The 23245-nt window shown below is 36.9% G+C and overlaps 1 protein-coding gene across 2 annotated transcripts in view; it reads left to right on the top strand.

The window, feature by feature from the left end:
• LOC121408694 (protein strawberry notch homolog 1-like) overlaps positions 1–23245 on the top strand; it is a 51628-nt gene that overhangs the window by 5502 nt on the left and 22881 nt on the right. For both annotated transcript variants that reach the window (XM_041600241.1, XM_041600242.1), the window contains 22 exons: positions 2419–2576; positions 4334–4429; positions 4953–5546; positions 6496–6628; positions 7326–7535; positions 8041–8125; positions 10033–10123; positions 10997–11158; positions 12154–12289; positions 12558–12663; positions 13832–13985; positions 14730–14912; positions 15569–15666; positions 16334–16491; positions 16860–17126; positions 18055–18306; positions 18830–18990; positions 19524–19652; positions 20360–20495; positions 20870–20982; positions 21644–21715; positions 22422–22515. In XM_041600241.1, coding sequence (XP_041456175.1) covers positions 2430–2576; positions 4334–4429; positions 4953–5546; positions 6496–6628; positions 7326–7535; positions 8041–8125; positions 10033–10123; positions 10997–11158; positions 12154–12289; positions 12558–12663; positions 13832–13985; positions 14730–14912; positions 15569–15666; positions 16334–16491; positions 16860–17126; positions 18055–18306; positions 18830–18990; positions 19524–19652; positions 20360–20495; positions 20870–20982; positions 21644–21715; positions 22422–22515 — 3577 coding nt within the window. In that variant the 5' untranslated portion in view covers positions 2419–2429. The remainder of the gene's footprint in view (positions 1–2418; positions 2577–4333; positions 4430–4952; positions 5547–6495; positions 6629–7325; positions 7536–8040; positions 8126–10032; positions 10124–10996; positions 11159–12153; positions 12290–12557; positions 12664–13831; positions 13986–14729; positions 14913–15568; positions 15667–16333; positions 16492–16859; positions 17127–18054; positions 18307–18829; positions 18991–19523; positions 19653–20359; positions 20496–20869; positions 20983–21643; positions 21716–22421; positions 22516–23245) is intronic.

Genomic DNA, 23245 nt, shown 5'->3' with positions numbered 1-23245 from the left:
TGGGGGCAGATCTCGGTAGACCCAACAGTTTCTTGAAAAGGGAGTGTTGGGCAGAATCAAGTTTGTTGAGTGAGGATTGAGTGAAACACAAGAGCTGTGAGCCATAAGTCATTTGGGGTAGGCAGAAGGTTTTCCAGAGCTTTGCAAGGGTGTGAGGAAGGAAGAGGTTATTGCTTCTGTTGCTACCGCAACAGCAGCAATACATTGAGACATTTATAAAGTTAATAATGATAATGATGCAATATATTTAGACATTTATAAAGTTAAAGGTCAAGTCCACCTCAGAAAAATGTTGATTTGAATCAATAGAGAAAAATCAGACAAGCACAATGCTGAAAATTTCATCAAAATCGGATGTAAAATAAGAAAGTTATGACATTTCAAAGTTTTGCTTATTTTCAACAAAATAGTTATATGAACGAGCCAGTTACATCCAAATGAGAGAGTCGATGATGTCACTCACTGACTATTTCTTTTGTTTTTTATTGTTTGAATTATACAATATTTCAATTTTTACGAATTTGACGATTAGGACCTCCTTGCCTGAAACACAAAATGTTGAAATAATTTAATTCCATGTGTTCAGGGAGGAATGAAACTTCATTTCACATGACAATGACGAGAAAATCAAAATATTTCATATTTCATATAATAAAATACAAAAGAAATAGTGAGTGATGTTATCAGTGCCCTCATTTGGATGTAACTTGCTCGTTCATATAACTATTTTGTTGAAAATAAACGAAACTTTAAGATGCCATAACTTTCTTATTTTACATCCGATTTTGATGAAATTTTCAGTGTTATGCTTGTTGAATTTTTCTCTTTTTACTCAAATCAAGTTTTGTTGGGGTGGACTTGTCCTTTAATAACGATAATAATGTCCTTCAAGATGGCAACTTGCAAGAAAAACCGTCAGGTCAGGTGAAAATGTCTGAGATGACAGATTTCTCAATCATCCAGTGGATTTATTTCAATAACTCCGGTCCAAAGTATGCAATTACTTCAGCTATTTATATTTCCCTGATAATGGAAACCATGAAACTGTAAATTTCGCTTAAAAAACAGTTTTTAATAGCGATCTATAAAACGCTAGTTCACTATACGTTGGCTGTAGGTGCGGGCCCCCAAGCTCTACAGTCTATGTTTGGTGAGTGGAGCCAACGTAGTTCAGCGGAACAACCAAAATACAGAGACTGAAGCTTTAGGTCAATAGAGACACATGTACACAAAGTCTAGGTACTGGGTAACCCAAGGAGCTCAATCGGCCATTTTTGCTATGAATCATAACAAAGTGACCGATCGAGACTGGGGTAGAAGGAGAGAACTTTTTGTTTTTTTGAGGTTCCAGTCTGTGCCTCGATGTCGGGAAACTGCCACTCGTTAGACCTTCATCCATATAATCGTGGTATGTGCATAATTTCTGTTTTCATAATTTGGTGAAATATTTGGACCATAAATCACGCTAGTCCCGTAAGTATGGTAAAAAACATGGGTTAGGTACCGGGGGGCCGGTACCGGTATGTGACAAAAAAAAAAATCATGGAATTACATTGTATTACCTAGTCCCCCGGGGGGGGGGGGGCACTCAGTATATAATGCATAGTGGGTATGTGCCACGGAGGGGACCCCCATTTTTACACTCAAATTTCCATTCCAAGCCCAAGGCATAGCATTTTTGTCTTATTGAGAAAACGAACAAAGAAAGCTGCTCCAAAGCATAGCATTTTCTTCTTATCGAGAAAAAAGAAGAAAGAAATCCGCTCCAAAGCTTCGCATATTTTTCGTTACGCCGCTACAATGAGCTGCAATTTTGGTGAAAAGCGGCCGCAGAGCACTGCCCGACCATCGCCTCTGCGCGAGCGCACCTGGCGGCCGTGCAGCTGAGCTTGCTGCATCATACACGCATACCTGTTGAGTCTGTTCCATAGGGCTGAAAAAAACATTTAAAATGGTCTATTAAACATTACTCTAGGCCAAATATTTAAATATTAAATATTAAAAATCTGATTTAATTATTGCCATTGTCTTACCATTGCGACCATTCAAAATGTGTGATCTCACTTCTCCAAGATGATGATTCCATCAGGTGAAGAAGGAATAAGAACAAAATCAACATGAAGAGAAGGATGATAGATGAGATAAAGAAGGAAAACAAAAAATAAAATTAAAGAAGAGGAAGACTTTGACAATGAAGAAGTCAAATAAAGGGGAATGACAAAGGCCAGAACAGGAGGGGATGAAGAGAAGAGAGAAGAATTGAAGCATTTGGAGGAAAAGAAGAGGAAAATAAGAAGAAGAAGAAACAGAAAAGATGAAGAGGAGAAGCAAGAATGGAAGATGTAGGAGAAGCAGATCATAAGTTCTTCAAAAGTATTGTTTTAAAATAGTTTCTTTTGTTATTCCTTTTATTGCTAGCGTTAATTGCCATGGGAGATTCAGGCAATCCACCAGATCTCTTGTCTGCCGCCCTCTGTGAGAGTGGACTTTCATTAGATGATATATTGAACCCGTCTATGGAGGAGGATGATGAGACAAATTCTCTCCCAGCTGATCCCAGCAGTGTGTTGGCTCAGGTGAGTGATTTTGAGATGGTGTTATACAAGGGGAGATCCTCACCAAATTGTCATTTAGCAGGGATGGGTCTGAGGCAGAGACCAAGGTTGAGACAATCTAGATGAAAATAATTAAAAAATATTAGATTCATTTTCTTTTTATTTTTATCACAATTATCCAAACAGAAGACTGATATCCATTGGGGCCGTATGGAACAATTAAAATGAAATAGCATTAGAAAGTGTTGACAAACAATATAACACCAACAATTAACAATGTTACCTGAGACACAGACAGATATACACTTGTGTCCAGTGTCCTTGTGTCCTATCCAGTACATTTACCTATCTTTTCTGTTAGTGTGTATTTCACTCATTGTCTCCCTCTTCTTTATCCGTTGTTTCATTTATGTATTCATTCATTCTCTATTTTATTTACCGTAAGTAACGGTGTATTAACCGCACCCGTGTATTAACCGCACCCCCAACTTTGGACTAAAAAAAAAAAAAAAAATACTTCTCACATTTACATGCATATTTGAGGTACGAAGAAACAAAAACTAAGTTTAAGATTTCAAAGTTAAGTATCCAAAGAGATTACCGGTATGCGGAAATCTGCTGTTCTTGATCAATTCATCTACAAATGTTAGAAAGAAAGAACGGTCCCGCCAATATTGGCCACTTACACACTCACTCACAGTCACAGTGTACACACACACAGAACTGCCATTTCATTGCAAACTACATACAGTAGCAGTCATGCCAATACATCTTATCAAATTATGATCTGTGTCTTTCCCAGCGTAGGAGGAAGAAACATTCACATTTCTTGCATCACAACCTCACAATCACTTTCAGAAATTTGATGTTTTAGCATGAATTTTGGATACGGGATTACAGGAAAGTTCAAGAAACAAAGAAATTTACATTTTTTCCAGTTGTTTTTTACGGCTTCGTGCCGTCTCTCTCGTGCGTGGTTTACATGGTATCTTATGAAGAGCAAACAGGAAGGAAAAAAACGAGCTGGCGCGAAACGGAACTTTTAATAGCGCCAGCTTAAGTCGCACTAACCATATTACAACGCAATCTCGAAGCTCACTCAACTCCCGCTCAGCGGTGACAAAATTTTACCGAGTATGCTTGGCGTCCCTTTTAACTTAGCCAGGGAACTTCACTACTTTGAATTGAGAATAAAGTCAAAATTAGTGTCATGAAGGTGGGTGCGTTTGTTTTTGACAATATCTAATTAAGATCGTAATAATTGCTTCCCATTACCCGCGGCTCATACCCCTGTAAACGACATTGCCTGGGCGGCTACGCCCGGCCACTCGATGTGTTGTGAACTGGCAGACATCGTACATGTACGGGAGGGGTTACGGCGGGCCGGCTCAAACCCGTCACCGTGTATAAACCGCACCCCCGACTTTTGCTTCTATCCCGCCGAGAAAAAGGTGCGGTTAATACACCGTTACTTACGGTATTAATTTGCATTCTTTCATTCGTTTATTATCTGCTCCCCCTTCTATCTTTCTCTTCCCTTGATCCATCTATGACACTTTGTCTCATCTTTTCTCTTTATCTCACCCTTCCAATCTTTTTCTTTCATCATTTCTTTCCTATCTTTCCTTCTGTTTTTCTCTCCTTAACCCATTTCTCTCTTCTTGCCCTCTATTTTTCTCTCCTCTGATTTTTCCCCATCTCTCCTCCTTTACCTTCCTCCTTCTCTTCTAATATCCTTTCCCTATCTCTTTCTTCTCTCCTCCTCATCGTTCTCCTAGGCCATGGCTGTCAGTGGTGTTGAGGAAGATGAAGAATCAGATCCTCTTCTCCAGATGTTACAAGGTGCACCTTCAAGCTCAAACAATGGGCCTCAGGTAATTCATTAATCATTGAGTTTTTAAGATGACTTATCTTAAGTTATACTGCAATACACAGCTCTGATATTTGTTCACTTGAATATCTTAAGATTTGAACTACAGCATTACCCAGGAGTTGTAGAATATTGTAAGAATGAATTATAAAATGATGTAGTTTGCAGAATCAGTTTTCAGGTATAAAAGGAGGTAATTATATCTCTCTTGCTGTGTGTCTTTGATGAACTAGAATCAGATTGGATGGGAGTGTCCCGACTCTGAAGACAACTAATACATTTTCATTTGCCTTCAGTTTTTTCAAACTCTATGCTTAGAATAGTACACATACCATTGAGAATATTTATTCTTGGTAATATTGACCAACTTTTCTCTCAAAAAATTTGTAAAATATTGCCTTCAAAGTTTTCAAAATGGGTATCCCAGTCTGGATGCATACCTTTTTTTTTTAAAGATGTCTGTCAAGCTATGACACAAAAATTCTATTGACTTGAAAACAGAGATCCTTTCACTTCTAAAATTACAGAATGTAATCAGTACTGCTAGGGCTTTCACAGAGAACCACCAACCTGTCACTCCAACATCCACCAAACAAACCATAGTCATTCGGCAAGTGTCCGCGGCATCGTCAACAAGCCTCACCTCACCGGCCAGTGTGCTAAAGATCATCAGCAGTAAACCTGATGGTCAGCAAATAGTCACCACCAAGCCCATTATCCTGACCACTACAACATCCGAGAAGGGACAAACCAGCTCTAATACCTTATCAAGACTCAACACCATCCAGGGAGGGACACCATTGAACAAGCAGTTTGTCAAGTTTTTGGTTAGGCCATCAAGCCCGGGTGTGCAGCAAGCAACCAAGAAGACGATAGTCCTCAATGATACTGCTAAGCCACCAGGTCTTACCAGATCAAATACAGACTCAGCCCTTTTGAAATCAGATGGTGTTAGAACTATTCAAACAGTCACAAAACCAGCGGGCTTGTTTAACAGATCATCTTCACCAAGTGTGATCAGGAACGGAACAACTATACCTCGGTCGGCTTCTTTTCAACTACCAAGGAGAGATGACCCTTCGGTAAAGATGAAGACTCCTTTCTTTCCTTCAACTTCTCAGGTTAGTTAAAGCAAGAGTGAATGGTGGTCTCTCATTGACAGTGTGCTAGTCTAGAAATGTACCTTTTGAGAAAATTAGCTTATATTTTTTTGTAATAATAATAATTGTGATATCTTATTGAGTGCACACACCATCCAGAGACGCTCATGGTGCAACAACCAATATAAACAAATGAAATAGAGATCTTCTTTTTGAAATAATGTACTCGGTTGTATTTGTTAAAGACTTATACAACCAAGTACATAATTTCAAAAAGAATAGTTTGGCATCATCCAGCAGAATTCCTAGCTAGATCCTGGTGGGGGCTGGTGCCCTCCTACCTGCTGTCGGGAAAAAAATGATTGAAGGTTAACATACTTGTTATGCTTCTTTTTAACATGATTATTCCAGTGTGATTGTATGGAGCAAAGGATTTATCATTCAAGTGGATTTAAGTCATAAGACTATTGTACACTGCTCAGAATGTAGCATAATGGATTAAGAACTGGGCCAGATTTGAGTAGTGTACAAGATTTGAGGTGGTGCATTTACAAAGCTGCTAGATAGTATTGGTTTTGAAACAGAACAGAATGCAAAGGTTTGCTGGATAAGCGATACAAGAGTGTGAAAGCCATATGATTTTAGAAATCTTGTGTTTATGATGATGCATCTCATGCCACTTGAAATTTTTTATTTTTGTTTTACTTGGCATTGCTTTTGGTAGTTAGATTTTAAGACTTCATTAGTTATGAAAAAATGTAATTGACAAATAGTACACCAGTGGAAGGGTTAATAGCTCTAAAAGTACATCTGTGTGAATTTCAGAACAGCTTACCTTGTACCAGGATGATATTTGCTTGAGAAAAAAAAAATCACACTTGCAAGTCTGGATAGTGGGCTTGATTCTAAATAATTAACTGCAAATTTCCCTTAACATTTTAAAGGATTTTTTTGTCTCATAAACATCCAGGGAGTAAACAAAACACTAACTGTTACAAGGCGGCATCCCTTCCGTATCATTGATGATGATGACGATGATGATTTGGATGATGATGAGACTTTAGGCTTTGCAGACACCTATGCAAATTATACTCCTAGTAAATGTGAGTAATTCTTGTGGTTATTATAGTATACAAACTATCTTTGCAAGCATTAAATTAGAGCAGGAATTGGAGAGCTGGACTAGGAATATATTTCCTGTCATACCGGAATACTTGTATGAATTTGTTGGCGACCACGTAAACCCAAATTCAAAACTTGAAACCTCTGCCTACAAAATGTATGTCCAGCTAGTGTGACTTTCCTGATAGTTTGAAATCATTTTCTCTTTCTATAGTAAAACTCATTTAAATGTGTTTTATGTCACATACGACTCTTTATGAAACAGCTCCAGGGTACCGTTGTAGACAGAGTTGCATTAAATTGCAACCTCAACCAATCAGTCAGAAATGCACCTCTTTGTTCAGTGTGTGTGTTTGAAACAGGTCCCTAAGACTATTTTTCATGTTATCATCTGAAACTTACAAATTACACTTGGAGGGTAGGAAACTTCACAGGCATTGCTCTGTCAGTAAGTAGGTTAAATCACTTCTCTGAATCTTACAGTTTGGATATCCTCATCCAAGCAATTCTCACCTGTTAATGTTCTTGGAAATATATGTTTTTTGTAATATGTTTTGTTCATTTCTGGCAAATGAAATTTCCATACATCTACCATGTCATTTTTTTTGATAATAAAAGAGCTGTTAATGTTATTGATTTAATTCAATGAGTGTATACATCTTTCCTCTGACATTACAGTGAAGGTTGGTGTGAATCACCCTGATGCCGTAGTAGAGACGAGTTCACTTGCCAGCGTGCAGCCTCCTAATGTCTGGTATCATCTGAGTATACCAGAGAGTACTATGGATTATGGGCATCTCTCCTCCTTGCAGCTTGAAGCAATCACGTATGCATGTCAGCAACACGAGACATTACTGCCAAATGGAACTCGAGCTGGCTTCCTTATAGGTCAGTTTTCATTAGAGTTTTGTTGGTCTATTTCATTGCAAATTACACTTTTTTGTGTTGGTTTCAATGTACCCTTGAACTTTTTTGTATTAATAATAAAACTTTTGCTTTGTACTTTTTTTATTAATAATAAAACTTGCTTTTTAGAGTTACATCAACTTCAAGATGGAGTCTTTGGGCAAGTTAAATCTTGCTTTACTCAAAATACCTCATGACTCCTTGGATTTAAAGCTTTTTTTTAAATTGGAGAAAAGGAGCCCCATAGCACATAAAAGTTTAAAATCAATAATTTTGGTTTATCCAGTGGAGAAAACATTTATGTTTATGAGAATCACTGAATTATTGTTGGATTCAACAGAATGTGATCCTGTCCCATGAAATTCTGTGTACTGTCAAACGTTTGACAAAATGGCAAATCCTTTATGCTATGAGTGTTTGTTTAAATGGTAGTTAAAGGTTTTGATTCATTCCTATTGTAATTTTTATTCCAACCTCATTTGATCAGGTGATGGAGCTGGTGTAGGGAAAGGAAGAACAGTAGCAGGAGTTATCCTTGAGAACTATCATCTTGGCAGGAAAAGAGCTCTCTGGTAAGAAATTAAAATCAATGTCATATAATAAGACCAGGAACTTGGATAGACTGATTTAACTGAGTATCATGACAAAAGAAATCATTGATTTTCTTTATTATGCCTAAGAGTTGCTTGCTTTACAAAAGTTTCATGTTCACCGGAAGTTGCCCCTATTATCTTGTTGCCATATGAATAATTTTATTCTTTGTAGAAGAAGTACAACTTCCATTTCAACATCTGGGGCCTATTTCATAAAGAGTTGCTATCATAGCAACTCTGGTAGAATAGCAACTTTTACTTGCTATACTAGCAACTTGCTATGCTAGCAACTTTGCATTCCATAAAGGCACATTCGCTGGAAAGTCAGCTTGACTTTCCAGCGAATCATTTGAATAGTCATGTACGAGGCTGATTGGGGGAAATCCCCTTTCTCTCCAGTTTTTTTGTTTTCAATTTAAGTCATAAGTTTAGGTAGAAAGCACTGGCGGATCGGGGGGGGGGGGGGGGGGGCAGCCGGCCCGTGCCCACCCCCCTCCACCTTTGAGAAGCAAAATTAGAAGTAAAAAAAATGAAAGAATATATATTTTTTTGCTTGTTAACTTTTTCAGGAGCAAAATTATTATTAAGCAGCTGCGCTGCAAACAGGGTCTGCAGCATGAGACTAGCCATTGAAGCAGAGTGACGACTTTATGGTGATGGCTTGCAACTCTGGAAGAGAGTAAGAAGAAAATATAAATTTTCATAGGATGACATAGCATTGTTTCTCCATTGGGTATGTTTTCAGAGAATTAATGTATTTTAGCCCTATGCCAGGGAAAAAATTATTTAAAAAAACTTGAAAATGTATCATTATTGCTGGTCGAAATTTCACCTTCAACAAATTTTCTACCGTACAATTTTTATCCCAGTCCCACGCTTGACTATTTGCGTTGGTAATGCAATTTTGTATCAACAACAAGGCAGGCGCAGGCCACTGCTGGTGCAGTGCTGTTAAAAATCACCCTGAAGCAAGTAAATTTGTAGGCTCTATTTATGCATGAAACATCGAAAATGACCTTAAAAGATTATTTTTGTTCATAATGGAAATTATTTTTAAGTTATCGTTTTCAACAGCGAATAGCCATTCAGTAAATGGATTGAACAATGGCCACAACTTAAAGTCAGAAACAGAAAAAAAGCAATTTAATTTTTTTTTTAGTTTACAGCTCTTTTAATTTAGGCCTTAAATTAAGCACATCCACATAATAGATCTACTTTCCTCTATTTTTTTCCCACAAGAAAAAAATATCCTCTCCATTTGTCTTTATTTTTAAGTATATCTATAAGTTTTATTTTCCTAGGCTTGCCCTGGGTCCTGGGATAAACTGAAAAATTTGCTGTTTTGGAGGAATTTTTAATATTTTTTTTTTGGGGGGGATAGGTAGGACAAAAAGAAAAAAAAGGCATTTCCTCTAGAAAGCATTATCTTTATGAGCATTAATATTATCACAGACCTTGCTCTATATATCCGTTCTCTTATAAAAGCCCTTTGGGCATGCCTGAGCACATTACCAGCGTCAAATATTTAACCCTATTTGACGCTCCAATAAAAAGTTGACGCTACTACTGGAGCGTCAACTTTTTATGAAATGCGCTGCGGCGTCAAATATTAAAGTTGATGCTGCAAGTAAAAATTTGACGCTGTTTTGGGACTTGACGCTGACGCTGTACTTTATGAAATGGGCCCCAGGACTCTAATACCGACTATGTACTTTTTTATAGATATTTTATTGAAATCAATTTTGGATGACTTTCAATCTGAAAGTGACATATTGATTTTTTTTCATATCACCACACATTGCATTGTTTATCATATATTGTATTTTTTCCATGACTCAAATGGGCAATGAACATGATCACATTATTATATTGATTTATCATTGTAGGTTGAGTGTTTCAAACGATTTGAAATATGATGCTATGAGAGATCTGAAGGACATAGGTGCCGGCAATATTCCTGTTCATTCTCTCAACAAGGTATGGTGGTTAAATTTAGGGGCTTGTCCTACAAAGCTTAGTGATTGATTTTCCAGTTGATTTCAATGCCTTATTGCACATAAATATCAATGTAAAAAAGTGTGAAAATCAGCCTTATGATCATTGCTAAGCTTTGTGTAAAGGGGTTCATTTCATTATTGTTTTCACAAAAAACTTTGAAACATTTTTGTAAGTATGGTAATATGTACATGTATATTTGGTGCCAGAAAGTGTTACAGTGGGAAAAAATACATTTTCTTTTGCATGGGAGTTAACCTCTGAACATAAAAGAATTTACTATTTAATAAATTTTGCCTGCAACAATCATTGTATCTATTTAAAAACTTTTTAAATGTTAAAATGCACCCTATTGATGTTTCTGCTGGAAGACTCTAATATATAATCATGGCAGTTAGGTAGTCAATGCGATTTCAATAAATATGCTAATTCCCACTTACATGCCAAAGCTGAAGTATCCTTAGAGGAACTTATTAAAGGGGCAAACACCAGCAACTTCTGCATGGAAAGGGTTAGATATGTACATGTATATTAGACAGGATAAACCCTTGATAGTCAAGATTTTCAGTTCAAGGTGATATTATGTTACTCATTAGAGATTCTAAATGTATATTAAATAATCACTGAGTTTAATCTTGATTTGCATATATTATTATTAAACTGTCTCTTTTATTTTGTATCCTTACTATCTTTATATTTTCTTGTTTCTTTGCTTCATAATTCTGCATTCACATATTCCTTCTTTCTTTGTTTGTTTCCTTGCTTCTTTTTTTTCATTGCCTGTCTGTTTCATTCCTTTGTTTCTTCTCTCTCTCCCTCCACCTTTCTTATTTGTACTTCCTCTTTTCCATGCAGTTCAAGTACGCCAAAATCAACTCAACGGAGAATGGTCATGTGAGGAAGGGTGTCATCTTTGCTACCTATTCATCCCTGATAGGAGAGAGTCAGAACCGTAGCAAGTATCGCACTCGCCTCAAACAGATCCTGCATTGGTGCGGAAAGGACTTTGATGGAGTTGTATCCTTTTAGCATTGTACCATTCTTGAATGCACGAGCATTAAAAACATTGGTAGGCAGAACAAAAAAAAAAGACTTGAAATATATTATATTAAATGGGCTTACTTTATCAATGCATATTATTCTTTGTATGTTAGTTTTTCATTATAGCTATTGATATTTTGAACTTTCATTAGGAGTGCATGACGTCTTGCTGACACCAGAGTCATGAATTGGAGTCAGCTAAGTTTTTGTCCCAGTGATAGACATTATTTTACCCACCTTAAAGGATTTTGGCTTGTAGAAATAAGGCAATGTGTAGAATATATTTAACATCTGGGTGATGGAATATATAGGTTTGATAAATTAACAATTTGTCTATTGCCAACTCCACCTCTCCCCACATGGTCTAACTTCATTTAGTCTCATGCCGTTCCGTCCTTCAACACTTTGTCTGACAACAATTTTGTCCAATAACCATTTGGTCCAATCATAACTTTGTCTAATTACCAGTTCATCTATGACAACTTCGTCTCATAACCAGTTGGTCTAATATCTCTTTTTAAAAACTAAATTTTGCCCAATCAACACTTGGTCCAATAAACTGAACAGTATGTGTACAAAATGGCTATTGGACCAACTGGTTATTAGACGAAATGGTGAGCAGAAGAAATGGCAATTAGACTCTGTGGATAGTGGACAACTGATGGTAGACCAAATGATATTAGACGAGTTTGCAATTTGGACGAAACAACCAATTGAAAATAAATCATATGTCTCTGGATAAAATGACCAAAAATATCTTATTCATTCTAAAAGCTGATCAATGTGCTATAAGTAAGCCTTTTACCATTGGGTTCAGTGCAAATTGTAAAAATATTTGTTGTTGTAAGCAAGCAATTAGTCAGAACACATGCCCACTTTGAAATACCCAAACAAGTGCTATATAAATAATTGTTATTATTATAATTAAGTTTTGCTTTTATCACCATAACCCCTTGACTCTGTGTTCATAGATTGTATTTGATGAATGCCACAAAGCCAAGAACCTTGTACCTACAGGATCATCCAAGCCAACCAAGACTGGTATCACTGTGCTAGAGCTACAGAAACAACTCCCCAAGGCTAGAGTGGTATATTGCAGTGCTACAGGTGGGTTACCAGTCTTGGTTTCTTTCTCTAGATTCAACGCACTATTTGATGATAGATGTATGTAGAGGAAAAACCCTTTGATTTTAACAGAAGTTTGAAGACTGGATAACTTGTCACAAATTGATTGATGGAAGAGTTAGAATAAAGAGGAATAAATTTGGCTTACTGAAATAAAATTTTTATTCATCTGTGCAAAGAGTGGAAAATAATCTGTTGACTTTCGTTTTAATTCATTATAACTTATGAAGGATTTTGTGTCTTTACACAGGTGCTTCCGAGCCTCGTAACATGGCGTACATGTCTCGTCTTGGTATCTGGGGGAAGGGTTCGGCTTTCCCAGACTTCAATGCATTCATCCAAGCCATAGAAAGAAGGTAAGCTAAAGGGCAACAGAAACATTTCATGAAACAGATATTGTATGATTTTTACTGACATTTGTTGTAAGCTACTGCAAATCCTTGCCTATGATTGGTTGAGAGTAAATCAGTCCGTGAAAAACTCCCTTGAATGCCTAGGATCTATTAGAGCACACGGTGAACCTGCTCCCATACGTCCATGTAGTTAGTCTGGATGCGTAAGCCCTTCGTAATCCAATAAGAAGTATGCTCGTAATCCAATAAGAAGTATGCATTGTGAATTTTCATTCAAATGTCATAATAAAGGACATTTTTATTAAAAGTAAAAGAATGCAGGGAAAGTAGTTTCTCACTCGAGTGACAGTATGACTAGGTTAAGTCTTGAGCCGGTGCTTTTTAAAGGCATGTTATCATGTATTTTCATGGGCAATTTAACACCAGTCAGGAATATAAATCTCCTGATTGTGACAAGATTTATGACCAGCAGATGTTATGCAATGCCAATTGAAATTGCCTTATGTTAAAGTCATTGTCTCGCTTTTCTTTGGCCTGACACTTGCCAAAGGAAAAGCAGGCTTGGTTGAAGATTTTTAGGTGGCACACCAAGTTTGCTTTCCCCCAAAGATGTCTTTGTTACAGCCATTTCCAATGCTTCATTTCACAAAGTCTGGTGAAAGCTGACTCCCATCTGACTCTAAATTGAGAAATAGAGAGTGCCCCTCCCCCATCACATCCCTTGACACATGGTCAGGTGGGCCACTTACTATAGACCAAGTTTGGTTTGGCTGCTGGATTTTTTAATGGTAATTTTTGCCTGAGGGGCTTTTAGTATGCTTAAAAGATAACATACGCACACTGACATAGCTTTGCACCTGGCTCATTGCATAAACCATTGAGAGTGGTTTTGTTCTTTTGTTTAGGTTCCTAAGTCATGGCCGCCAAAGGTTGCTCCGCTCTGAACAGGGGCCGCGAAACGGTTTTCAAAGTGGGGGGGGCTGAGCAAAAAGTGGGGGAGGGCTGACCATGCTAAAAATCACAATCATATAGTCAATTTTACGTTTTTGTACACGGTTTTGGAAAAAAGTGGGGGTGCTGAAGCCCCCCCGGTTCCGCGGCCCCTGCTGAAGTTGACTTTATTTGTAACCTTGTGAGTCAAACCAATTTTTTAAAAATTTATTTATCATAGAGGAGTAGGTGCTATGGAGGTGGTAGCTATGGACATGAAGCTAAGAGGGACGTATCTTTCAAGGCAGCTTAGTTTTCATGGAGTTACTTTCAAGATCAAAGAGGTGTCTCTATCGGAATCATTCAAACGTATCTACAACAAATCAGTCAAGCTGGTAAGTATTTAATCCATTGCCTGCTGGAACTAGATGGTCTCAGTGCAATGTGTGCGTGAGAATTACAGAATTCAGTATTCAATAAGCAAGGCTCCACATTAATTAAAATGAATAAAACAAACTGAAATATTCTGCAGTCACTACCACGTACCACTATTCTTTGTACATCTTGTATGTAAATCGTGCTTGCTGTTATTTTACTTTGCTTATTTTGTGGTAATATATAAATTGTTCTATCATTGTGAATATGAACTGATTGAAAGAGAATAAAAGAACTGTATTGTTCCCAGGTTGTGTGGACTTTTAATCTCCGTGTAGACACACACTCATAACGGTAAAGTAGATAAATAGTGCATATAGCTAACTCAGGCCACCGGGCCACCGCTAATGTCGAGCCTTGCAATAAGTTAACTTTTTTGTTTCATGTTTCAAGGGAGGGGTTACATTTCTATAAAGAATGCCCAACTTATACTATAGTATGCAACTCTCCTGAAATCATTTTTCTCTGTCCTCTAGTCCATATGAAATTATGGCTTTAGCAGTTCATGAAGTGAAATAAGACTGTAAAAAAAGATAATATAAGTTGGTTAATTTTAATGGGACTTTGCCCCAAAAGTGTGAAAGTATGTTACTTTGATGAGTATGAATGTGTATATGTGTGTTCGAAAATGCAACATAGAAATCAGTAGATTGAATGAGTAAATCCTATTCAAATCTAATGAAACGTCTTGTTGATGTTATCAGTGGCACATGGCTAGAGACAGATTCCAGAGGGCAGCCAAATTAATGGATGCTGACCAGCGAATGTGCAAGTCAATGTGGGGTCAGTTCTGGTCAGCTCATCAGAGATTCTTCAAGTACCTCTGCATAGCGGCTAAGGTCAAGCATGTGGTCAAGCTGGCAAGAGATTCGGTCAAACATGGAAAGGTAGGAGATAGAAATTGATTTGTGTGCTTGTATTGAAGTTGCTGTCTATTTTGACTGTTTATTAATTCTTTGATTAACAAAGGAGAAGTTATTTCTGAAGAAGTTGTTTCACTCGATTTTCTATAATGCCATAATTATTTCATTGTTCAGTGTTTTTATTAGTGAGTAAATTATACAATTAGTAGTTTTAAAATTAGTAGCTGTTCCCTTTTGATAACTTATAATATTTTAGTTTGATTCATATTATCATTTAAGTAACAATATTTGTTTATTTATGTTACTAAGTATTGTTATCTTTGACTTAGATTTTGACTTTATTTTCATGTTTGATATGATGATTTATGTTGTTCTTTATGTTTTCATCAGGTCATTGATGAAAAACAGTTTTATGCTGATCTTTTGTACCTGAATAAATATGTTCTAAGAAATAAATAAATAAAATAAAGTACCATACATAACTTTTAATTTCAGTAGAATTTCTCATTGCAGAGATCTAAGAGAAGTTTTAATTGTCACCATCATCCCCCTCTTCTTTACCTATTCATTATGATCATGATCATTATAACCATCGTTATTATGCTCACACTTGTTTTCTGCTGCAATCACGGCATTGATTTTCAATGTTGATTTTTCTCTATGTTCATTTCCACCAACAGTGTGTTGTAATTGGTCTTCAGTCGACTGGTGAAGCAAGGACGTTAGATGCCCTAGAAGAAGCAGGAGGGGAACTCAATGATTTTGTCTCGACAGCGAGGTAAATTCAATCAGTGCCATGAAGTGGTCGATCATGCTTTGATATCTTGTGTTAGGCGCACAATGCCAAATTATCTTAATGGGAGGTGGCATGCAACATTTATACAATTTCACTTGTACTAGCTAAAATATACTACTATACAGATTCAATGGGCCTCCAGGATAAATTCTCACTTTTTCACTAAGATGCATGCTTGAATCCCTGTTGGCTTAGTCATGCTGCTCAGCCTCAGGGATTTCCCTTTTTGCTTTCAATAATTCTTTTCTCATTTTCATGGATTGCTGTCGGAGGAAAGTTAACTATTTATCACAGTCTTTGTACATTCGCAACTTCTGAGGCGTTGTATAGCACAATAAACTTATTCAGACAATGTTAGTTGTTACAAGATATCACATTTAGTAAAATGAGAGAGATTATTTATTCAACTCGGCTATGACTCATTGAAAACTATGACTCGTTGAATAGAGCATCCGTCTTTCACCTTATGCAAAATCCTGTACCAATTATCCCCAGTTGCTATTTGTATACTGACTTCATGTAAAAAATATTCTTTTTGACAATCACTAATTTGTATCACTGAGAGAGCTATGTCATCCTTAAAACCCTTTGTATAAGTAAAATTTGCTTTCTTGTTTGTCTTTGCATTTCACCATTCCTCACTCTGCAGGGGTGTATTCACCACACTGATAGAGAAGCACTTCCCCGTACCTGATCGTAACAAGACGATGAGTATGCTGGGACTGAGCTTCAACGGTAACATGCATGGTGACGGCTATGAAGATGAGCAAGAGAAGGATAAGAAAGGAAAGAAAAGGAAAAAGTCTGGTAAGTTTTTCCTTTGTTTCAATAAAAGTAGTTATGTCTGAAAAGTTACAAAATATTGTTTTAAGCTACTGAAATTGTGCAGTTGGATTGGTCAACAGTAATTGGAAAGTTCAGGAGAGGAAAGAGGAGTAAAAAAAGGTCAGTCAGTTTGTGTTTTGGTTCAATAAATGTAGCTATCAGCATTAAGTTGGAAATCACTGTTGTAATAAAGTTACTAAAATATTTTGTAATTAGGTAAAAAGCTCAATTTACCAAAAGGCAATTAAGCAGGGTTTGTTGAAATATTAATCATTTAGATTGACATTCCAGTGAAACCTCACCATCTTCAACTATGAATAATGTATGACAATATTTGATATCCTTTTTAGGCAAGAAGTGGAAGAAGAAAGGAGTTACCAGAGATTGGTGGGTTGAAGACAGTGAAAGCTCATCAGGGGACTCTGACGACGGCAGCGACGATGATGATGGCAACCAGGAGAAAAAGAAGAAGACTAAAGAGAGCAAGAAGAAAGTGGAGAAGGATGACGATGATGGCTTCTCATCTTCGTCGTCATCGTATGATGACTCTCCTTTCCTTGATTCAGATAATGACGAGGACGACTTCAATCCATTTGGCAACTCAGATTCAGACGATGGTAAGGAGTACTTCCCAGGGCTTTGTAACATAAAGCTTAGCAATTGATTATAGTCCTGGGGCCCGTCTTACAAAAAGTTATGATTGATCCGACCAATCGCAACTATGGAAAGCCATCAACTTCATCTAAAATGCATGTTTGTCCAAAATATTCAGTTTGCTTCTCTCTGATTTCAAAGGACATTGGGCACATTCCTAAAAGAAAAAATTATGACATTGATGGATTTCCGTATACTTGAAATTGATCGGATCAATCGTAACTCTTTGTAAGACGGGGCCCTGATCTTTGTTGATGACATTGTCTGATTAGTCTGTTTGAATTATTCCTAAGCTTTTCGTTATGGAGCCCAGCATTTCTGCCTTACAGTAATGAGAAGACATCTTTCGCTAATCAATATTGGAGATGGAATATGAGACAGATGAATATTGCATCAACTAAAACTCAACAGAATGTCAATTGTGTATGTCTGATGTTTGAAACATGTAATGTGCCTATTCAGGAGGGCATTTCATTTTCGTCCTACAAATTTTCAGATCCAACAACTTTCCCTGAATTTGATTCGCTGAGAAGCAATGTTACTTTTAACTGTCAGGTAAACAAGGATTTGGCAAATAAAATGTCCAGGTCAATTAAGTGCACTGCGAGAGTGACCCCTTAATTTTAATTTTAATTCCTATGTTAATACTTTATATTGCTTTTTGTCTTGTAATTGTTTTAATCTGTAATTCATGTTCATTTCAGTTTTTACTGCGAGACATGTTTTTAATAAAATCCATTTATCTATCTATCTATTTCATCGAACGCTCCCCAGATAGACAGAGCTGAACAAAATTTTTCGTAGTGTTCAGATGTGATGAGACAGTTGTCTCTCTTATCGTGCACTTCTGTGAAGTTGAAAAATTATTTTTTCTTGTGATTTTTCTTGCAGACCCCTGGTTAAACAGGAGTGGAAGGAAGAGCAAAGAACCAAAAACCAAGAAGAGGAAGAAAGATAAAGACAAGAAAGCTTCATTATCTCCCTCATCCAAATCTAAGAGCAACTCTCATGGGGTGGACAGCGTTGATTCTGCCGCAGACAACGCTTTAAGAGCTCTTGGGATCCTTCCAAAGACACCAAGGTCTCTGTCCACCGATGCAGCGGCAACTACCCTACAAAGTCTTTCATCATCAGTTCCTTCAGGTAAGCTCTAAGGTGTTAAATCATTGTTTATCAAGAAAGAAGTCCTTGAGTTCAGAAGCCTAATATTTCAATAATTCCCATGAAAACATCCATGCAAGGGGTCATGATATTCCACTGATGGCTTCTGATGGCTTTTAGTAGTGTGTTTCATATTACCATGTATAGGTTCTCTGTTTCTACCCATTATGACAGCCATTCGCTCGAGCAGCTCCCTGCATGAATCTGCCCATCACAACCGTTTGTACACAGTTTTAAGACTAGAAAGTTATATGTGAACTGTATTCACTGTATTTTTGTGGCTTTTCAGCGATTATTTAGCTAGTGCAAAATAAATGATTTGACTTCCTACTCATTGGATGCATAAATGCAAGTTAAATTTAGCTACAAAGAGAGAAGGCAGATGAAGCAAGAACTAATCGATATGCTAGAAGATATTTCCACTGAACCATTTTTCGAATGCACTGTAGAGTAGTGCTTTGACATCCTACTTTATCAAATGTCATTTATTTTTTTTTTTCTGTAGCTACGAAGAGTAGCGTACTACCTGGTATGGATGCGTATGAGAGAGGAAGGCTGATGAGACAAGAACTGATGGATATGTTAGAAGATCTGTCAGCTGAACTACCTCCAAACACTCTAGATGAACTCATTGATCAACTAGGTGGACCAGATAATGTGGCAGAGGTAAGGTCAATGAATTTCTTTTTATTTCTATGAACAAGATTTTCACATAATGAACACTGAATTCTGTAACTCCTATAGGCATTGTACAGAGATCATCTGGTTCTAGGAGACATTGGGTGATTTCAAGTTCAGTGTTGACCTTTTGGTGTTGGTGTCAGGTCAGTTTTTACATGAGTATAACACCAAATACAGAAGGAAGATGCTCCTGAAAAGTCGCTCACTGGTTGTTGAGATGTCAATAATGTGATCTGGATCAGCTTTACAGACTCAGAATAAGTTTTAGAGCTAGGGGAAGCAATCCAAATTCTAACACCAACACCAACGCCAACACCGGACTTGAAATCACTCGATCTGATTTGTCTGTTTGTCTGAAAGCTGATAGTCCCAATTGTAAATTGTATGGGCATGTTTGAATTAATAATCGAGGCACAGTTGGTAAAATAAAAAAAAAAATTCTTCAAGCTCACCTATTAGTTTTCTTGCCAGTTGGGAAGAGAATTAACTTTGTCTTTTTATCTCTGTACTATAATCAGATGACGGGTCGCAAGGGTCGAGTCGTCAGCCATGATACCGGGGTCCAGTATGAATCTAGAAGTGAATTTGACATTCCACTCGAGATCCTCAACCTGACAGAGAAAAGACGTTTCATGGAAGGTGATAAGGTGAGAGATACTAGAATTATATTCCATGGTGTGAGGAAGATAATTTGAATTATTCGCCTTATACGATTATTTTCATGATATTAAACGAGACTGTCATTTGCTGCTTCAAATATTCTGGCTTTAATATGACGATACAAATTGGTTGGGCCAACACTATTTATGTGGTTTCATACATTCATTTGCACAGATCATGGTGCATGTAAATTCACAAAATGCATCAATTACTATCATTTTGCAGATGATTATGTTCAATTTTCACGATTGATTGCATAATTGGCTATTACGTGCAATCATGCAAATTGTCTGTATGCCATGGATCCCACTTTTCAGACTATAGTCTGAATTCACACCCTTTCAACATATTTTTGACTGTAGAAAACATTTTTGTCATGTTGGAAAAGGGTAATTCGAGATGATTTTCAGACTTTTTAATTAACTTAAGGGTCATGCCTGTTATGCTCATTCTCTAGGCTTTCTATTATGCTGCCTGTAACTGAACTTCATCTTTAGATTGCTCTCTTCTGTGGCTGATAGGGCAACAAAGGAAAATGTTCAGAATAATGAAACAGTATGGCTGTCATAACAACCCTACCATGATTTACCGAAAAATAAGTTGTAATTTGGAGAGGATATCACTAGTATGATAATCTATAGTTTGGATAGGGTTTTCTTACTGTGAACACTTGTGTTCTGTTTGTCATATCCAGTATGTAGCTATCATCTCAGAAGCAGCAAGCTCAGGTATCTCACTGCAGGCCGATAGAAGAGTAGCCAATCAGAAGAAGAGAGTGCATATAACATTAGAGTTACCATGGAGTGCAGATAGGGCTGTGCAACAGTTTGGTAAGACATTCGTGGCATTGCCATTCTTACGAGTGTAAAAAAAAACCTGAACAATATATGGTAGTGGGATTAACATGTCCCTTTTCTTTACTTTCTTGTCTAAATTCATCAGTGTTTTTGATATCTCCTGTAAACAAGGGTTACTCATTTATAAACACTCTTTTGTTGTAGCTGATGCGAGGGATCTCTGTGCAGTTTAATTGTTTGCAAAATGCTCTCTGCAGTGACGAAAAGTTCATAATAAAGGCTTCCTCTTTCATGGAAAACATCAGTGACTTGAGAACCCCAAAATGCACATAAAAATTTCAAATAGGAAGTACTGTAGTAATTCTTTCAATCACTTAGAAAGCCTTCTATATTTTGTGCCCCATTAGGTCGTACTCATAGATCAAATCAGGTGGCAGCACCAGAATATGTCTTCCTCATCTCAGAACTAGCGGGAGAACAGAGATTTGCCTCTATTGTTGCCAAGCGACTGGAAAGTTTGGTAAGTTTTTGGTTTTAAACCTGAAAGGCCCGGATGAAATGTGCAATTGTCACAACACACTACAGACGAGTATTCTTCTTTGAAGTCTTATACAGTACATCTGATGGTAACCAAGTTCATGAAAATCAGACATGGGGTCACAGGGTCGCAGCACATTTACAACCGCTTTGTCAGCTAAAAAACAGCCTATGTCTGGAAATCGTTAACAAATAAATAGAAGATACAAAGTTTTAAAAACCTGTTAAACACTGCTTGATATTCGAAGCCTTTAGAATCATACCTCCTCATTTGAAGTTGATCAAAATTAAATCCTCTTACACATTCAGTAAAAAACAATAAAATATATGAGTGAATAACAATACATTCAGTTACCCTTTGTTTTAGTAACCACCATTGCCTGTTGAAGAAATTATATGAATCCACTGATTTTAGATGCTGGAGGCATTGTATTTCACCAAAAGTACAGTTTCAGCCCTCAAAATTTTGTGATGCTGTATAGTCCAGATTAGCATCCTTGATTTTTATCTAGCATTGATGATCAGTTTTAATGCTAGTAAGTTTTGAATCATGTTTCAAGTGATGTTTGTTTTGATATGAATAAATGTGCGATCTTGGTTTTCAATTTAGAATATACCATTTTGATATTGTCTTTGATTTGTAGGGCGCACTTACTCATGGTGATAGGAGAGCTACAGAATCCAAAGATTTGAGTAGATTCAACATCGATACCAAGGTAAGTGTGTGATGACATTGGACTTTGGTTTACTTTTTACTGAATCAGCCCATATAGATTTGTTTTTCATGTAATTGTCTCTTAGTCTTGGATTTAGATAACCTGCAGGTTGTAGAACCATTTGCTATCGGGTGGTTTTAAAGGTAAATTCCAGTTTTGGTAACGATTTCAAAATGAGTTCGTACAGAATCCAATGAAATTACCACCAAAGTGTCTGTTTGTATAAATAAAAAATATGTGCCAAAGGATTCTGGAAGAAATTGTGTAATTGCTGAGAAATTAGCAAATAAGCATGGGATTCGGGTCAAGCGTCGGGCTGACATTCAAAGCAATGATAATACACTGTCCCACGTGCGCTTATCTGTGTTGGTGATCTTCAGTGTGAACCTTTTTCAGCATAGATTTCAAGATTTCACAAAGTTAAGTCTACCTAACTGTACCAGATCTAGATCCTCAATGATAAAGTGACAATTAAGCCTGGTTTTACATACTTTCTCGTGAAATCAGTGTTCACTGCAACTACTTTTATTTATCTTTAAAAAGGCATTGGCTAATGAGCTTTGTCAGTGCATGTATTGTGAAACACTTGACTTGCCCACAAGAAGTATTTAGTATATTACTTTTTAAATACATTGCATATTAAGGATGAGTAACCCTGCAGTAATCTTTCCTGATAGTATGTTTTGTTCTCTCTCCCAATTGACAGTATGGTCGTGAGGCCTTGGAGCTGATAATGAAAACTATTCTAGACCTTGACACTCCTATTGTAGAACCACCTGGGGGAAACCAATTCTTCGTTGGTAAGTCTTGGCCAAATTATACAATTTATACAAGCAGTTGTGCTTTTCTCTGACCCCTCCACACATAATGTATCTCCATAAGGTCAACGATTTGTACAGATGTATATCTTTATCTGGGGAAATAAATTTGAATTGAATTGAACGAGGAAACAGTATACAAATATACCAGGCTTTGAGTAAGTATAGCGGGAATTATTCATCAGAGGTTGGACTGGCATTGCTATTTTTTCCCGATTCACCCTGAGGGAAAAAAAGTGATTTTGCTAGTACAACCAAGGATGAATAATTCCTTCTATACTTTCAAAATAAAGGTCTGATATATATGTTTTATATCCTACTTTAATAAATTAGATCTTGATAATCTAGTTCTTGTACTCTTAGTTCATCCTTTTTTTTAATCTGAACCAAACCAGCTGCGCTTACTGACCTACTAAGTGCTTAGCTACGCGCTCAGTGCGTGGAACACATATTAGTGCTTGCGCCATAATGATCTGGGACATCAGTGATGGAATAGTCGACTATGCAATCATTGATGTCACAGACTGGCACATTTTCTTCGATGGTCGTTTCATTTTCCACATAATTGCAAAATAGTGAGAATATGTTTGGTCACATGATGCTATTTAAACCAATCAGCATACAGGATTTAATTTATTTAGGATATAATAAAGAATGTTGGCTCTTGTCTAACTTTAACATTTTTTCTCACCCTAAATGGCAGTGCCAAGTA

The sequence above is a fragment of the Lytechinus variegatus genome, chromosome 2 (assembly GCF_018143015.1).
Source record: "Lytechinus variegatus isolate NC3 chromosome 2, Lvar_3.0, whole genome shotgun sequence".
Lineage (NCBI taxonomy): Eukaryota > Metazoa > Echinodermata > Echinoidea > Temnopleuroida > Toxopneustidae > Lytechinus > Lytechinus variegatus.
Note: the sequence above shows the minus strand (reverse complement) of the source record. Positions and strands in the feature narration are given on the sequence as shown.